Source organism: Triticum aestivum, chromosome 1B (genome assembly GCF_018294505.1).
Source record: "Triticum aestivum cultivar Chinese Spring chromosome 1B, IWGSC CS RefSeq v2.1, whole genome shotgun sequence".
Classification (NCBI taxonomy): domain Eukaryota; kingdom Viridiplantae; phylum Streptophyta; class Magnoliopsida; order Poales; family Poaceae; genus Triticum; species Triticum aestivum.
In genome coordinates this window covers 618,240,159-618,243,800 of record NC_057795.1, presented here as the reverse complement: position 1 = coordinate 618,243,800, position 3,642 = coordinate 618,240,159, and the positions used below count along the sequence as shown (strand labels likewise).

General features: G+C 44.6%; 1 protein-coding gene across 1 annotated transcript; it reads right to left on the bottom strand.

Annotated features, from left to right (window-relative positions):
• Positions 1 to 2,751: 2,751 nt before the first annotated feature.
• Positions 2,752 to 3,386, bottom strand: LOC123142801 (histone H3.2). Its single transcript, XM_044561550.1, has one exon. The coding sequence runs from the start codon at positions 3,312 to 3,314 to the stop codon at positions 2,904 to 2,906; it is 411 nt and encodes a 136-aa protein (XP_044417485.1). The 5' UTR covers positions 3,315 to 3,386; the 3' UTR covers positions 2,752 to 2,903.
• Between the last annotated feature and the right edge of the window lie 256 nt (positions 3,387 to 3,642).

The following is a 3,642-nucleotide window of genomic DNA, read 5'->3' as shown; positions in this document are numbered from 1 at the left end:
CACATAGCCACGACGGCAAAACTGCGCTAGTGAGTTCTGTGTAGAATATAATATGCATACCCTACAACGTAATGTTGCTCCATTTGGTTTTGCAATTGTTCAGCGTAGTAAAATGAGAGAGAGGGGGAGAGGGAGAGATAGAGATCGAATTTGGCAACTGTCCAAACATAAGAGCATACAAAAAGGGGGTCTAACTTACTGTATCCTCGTCAGGAACTTGAGGTGGGCTGAAGAAAGTAAAGAAGCTCTCGCAATTTTCTGTTTTCGTGATAGGTTTAGTGTTCTTTGACTTCTTTTTTAGCACCTTTTGTGTCCATATCTTCCCAGGATACCATTCAATTTCAGTACCAGGAAATTAACAAAACATAAACATTAGTGGACCAATCTATAGTAACAAATAGAACATGTGAGTTCAAGAAATCATTAACCCAGTGGCCTTATCTAGGATTGGTTCGTCTTCATCGATCGTGCGATACGTTTTTGTAAGCACTTCATTCTTCAAGACTAGATTAATATGGAAGTATCAAGCTTGAAACCCTTTGGCTCACTAATTCTGTACCGTTTGATGTCCTTGAGGTACTTGAGAGCTTCCTCAACCCTCTCCTGGATTTCCAGGAACCCTCTCATGGATCTGGGTACATGTAAACCATAAACTAGATGCCAAACAGTAAAAATGTGTGCAAATGGATCTGAAGACAGGTGGAAGGTGGAGTAAAAATACATTCGACAGTTCAGACAAGGAACTTCTATTGCAAAAATATGCAGTGTCCCACCTCCTCAACTAGGATTTCATGGTCGTCCATTTCATTAAACCAGAAATCTGGCACAATTTTTCCTCTGCAGGGAAGCATTATAAACATGTCAAGACTTTTCTGCATTCATTTTCACTACATTATGAAGTGAGGATCAAACTTAAAACATTTTCCTCAATAATGATGATATCCTTGAGATACTTAAGAGCTTCATCATCCTTCTCTTAGATCTGAGTACATGTAAACTATAAACTAGACACCAAACTATAGAATTGTGTGCAGATGGATCTAAGGACATGTTAGAGCAAAAACGCCTGACAGTTCAGAGAAGGAACTTCTATTGCCAAAAAAAAAAGTGCACTGTCTCACCTCAGCTAGGATTTCATGTTTCTTCATGACACTCAACCTGAAATCTGCCACGCCTTTTTTCCTCTGCAGGAAGCATTATGAACAAGGTTGAAGACAGTTAGCATTAGCGACCATAATACTTTGTTGCTACAAGATCTCTTTTCATCATCAAATTATTCAAAAGATCTTAGCACAGGCCAGCATATATTCACCTTTCTGATCTGCGGCAGTTTCACCTGCATCATCTTTAGTTACACCTTCTACCTCAACCACACCATTGACAACATCATGACGCTGTCATTTGCAGCCAGAAATCCATCAGATGGACCATGGCATGCGACATCAAATATGATTCAGTTGTACTTATTAAAAACAGTATGTAATGCATGAAGAGCATAAATTGCAATAGGGTTAAGACAATTGTTGTATCATTAACTAGAAAAGAGGGATGACTTCAACATGAATCTGTGCGCCAAACATAAAAAATACTGGTACCGTTAAGACGAGAATATTAGCATGCTGTTCGTTCAGGTTCAGAGGCAGCAAACCAGATTACTGAATACGAGGTTTGAAGCAGCCAGGGCAACATTTAAGCTAAAAATAAAAATCAAACATTTTAAAACCCATTAGCTCAATTTTGCAGTGACCATTTGATATCATTAATTATGTACTACTCTCTCCGTCCCATAATGTAAGACGTTTTTTGCCACTAGTGTAGTGCCAAAAAACGTCTTACATTATGGGACAGAGGGAGTATTTGATATCAAGAGCTTCCTCATCCTTCTCGGATCTGTGGAGACGTGTAAACCATAAACCAGATGCCAACAGAATCATCTGCAAATGGATCTTAAGACAGGTAAGAACAAAACTACGTTCTGCAGTTCAAAGAAGGAATTTCAATTGCAAAAACATGCAGTCTCTCACCTTGGCTAGGATTTCATAGTTCTTCATTGCATTCAACAAGACATTGCTCTGCAGGGGAAGCATTATGGACAAGATCAAAGACATTTATAGACAAACTATAATCCTCTTTCGCTAATTTTCAAACAAAAAAATTCTCTTCCGCTACAGGATATCTTTCCAGCATTAAATTACTGAAAATATCACCCAACATATGTTCACCTTCCTGACCTGCAGCAGTTTCACCTGCATCATCTCTAGTTGCACCTTCTACTTCAACCACGCTGTCATTTGCAGGTGCAAGAAATCCATCAGATGGACCATGGCATGCGACAACAAATATGATACAGTTGTACTCAAACAGTATGTACTCTATGAGCAGTACAAAATAGAAACATCTCTCGTCTATATCCTGATTTACCCGCTGTTAGCATCATGGTACAGGTGAGGGTTATTTACAACAGTCAGGAGCCAAAAGTAATAACAGGATAAAACAGATGGACACACAGAACTGAACGAGCCAAGGCTGTTCATTCAGGTTCAGAGGCAGTCAGCAAAATTACTACTGATGACGAAATCTAATAGTCAAAGACATAGTTTAAGCTAAAAAGTTGAAGCGATTTAAGACACAGTAGATTAAACCGGCAGAAAATTTCACAAGTTGGGATAATAGAATGCACGATAGGGTGAATCACATTCGCTGACAGGCTCACATACAAGCAAAAACAGGCATCAAAAGGAACAGATCCAATAACAGATAGCCAACATTTTCATCTAAATTACTGATGACAGCAAGATGGTGACATCAGATCAGGCACACTACATCCACCATGGCAAGAACAAACACTAGCACGCACATTTCCACCGACGAACACATCTGGCTAAGACGACGACGCGTAGAGCTTAGGCCCTCTCGCCACGGATGCGGCGTGCGAGCTGGATGTCCTTGGGCATGATGGTGACGCGCTTGGCGTGGATGGCACAGAGGTTGGTGTCCTCGAAGAGCCCCACCAGGTAGGCCTCGGCGGCCTCCTGCAGGGCGGAGACGGCGGAGCTCTGGAAGCGGAGGTCGGTCTTGAAGTCCTGGGCGATCTCCCGGACGAGGCGCTGGAAGGGGAGCTTGCGGATGAGCAGCTCGGTGCTCTTCTGGTACTTGCGGATCTCGCGGAGCGCGACGGTGCCGGGGCGGAAGCGGTGGGGCTTCTTGACGCCGCCGGTGGCCGGGGCGGACTTGCGGGCGGCCTTGGTGGCCAGCTGCTTCCTCGGCGCCTTGCCGCCGGTGGACTTCCTCGCCGTCTGCTTGGTGCGGGCCATGGAGTCGGAGATGCGCCGGGAGGTTCAGAAGGAGGAGAAGGTTTGGGAGATTGGATTGGAGTGAGGAAGAAGAATGGGAGTGGGCGGCGTTAAGCAGGAGATGAGCGCCGAGCGGGCGGGGGATTTTGGAGGGGAGGGCGCGTGAGCTTTGCCTTTTCGTGTGGGAAGGTGGGCGTGGATCGTTGGATGTGTGGTGCGTGGACGGTTGGGATCGAGCTTCGCGGGGGGCGATCCGTGGGAGGTGGTTCACGTTATCTGATTGGTCCAAGGGGTGTCACTCGGATCGTGGAGGCGTGTTGTCTTCCTGCCGTGTCAACAATTTGCATCC

Coding starts and splice junctions, on each gene's coding strand:
- LOC123142801 (XM_044561550.1), bottom strand. CDS start 3,314: ATGGCCCGCACCAAGCAGACGGCGAGGAAGTCCACCGGCGGCAAGGCG.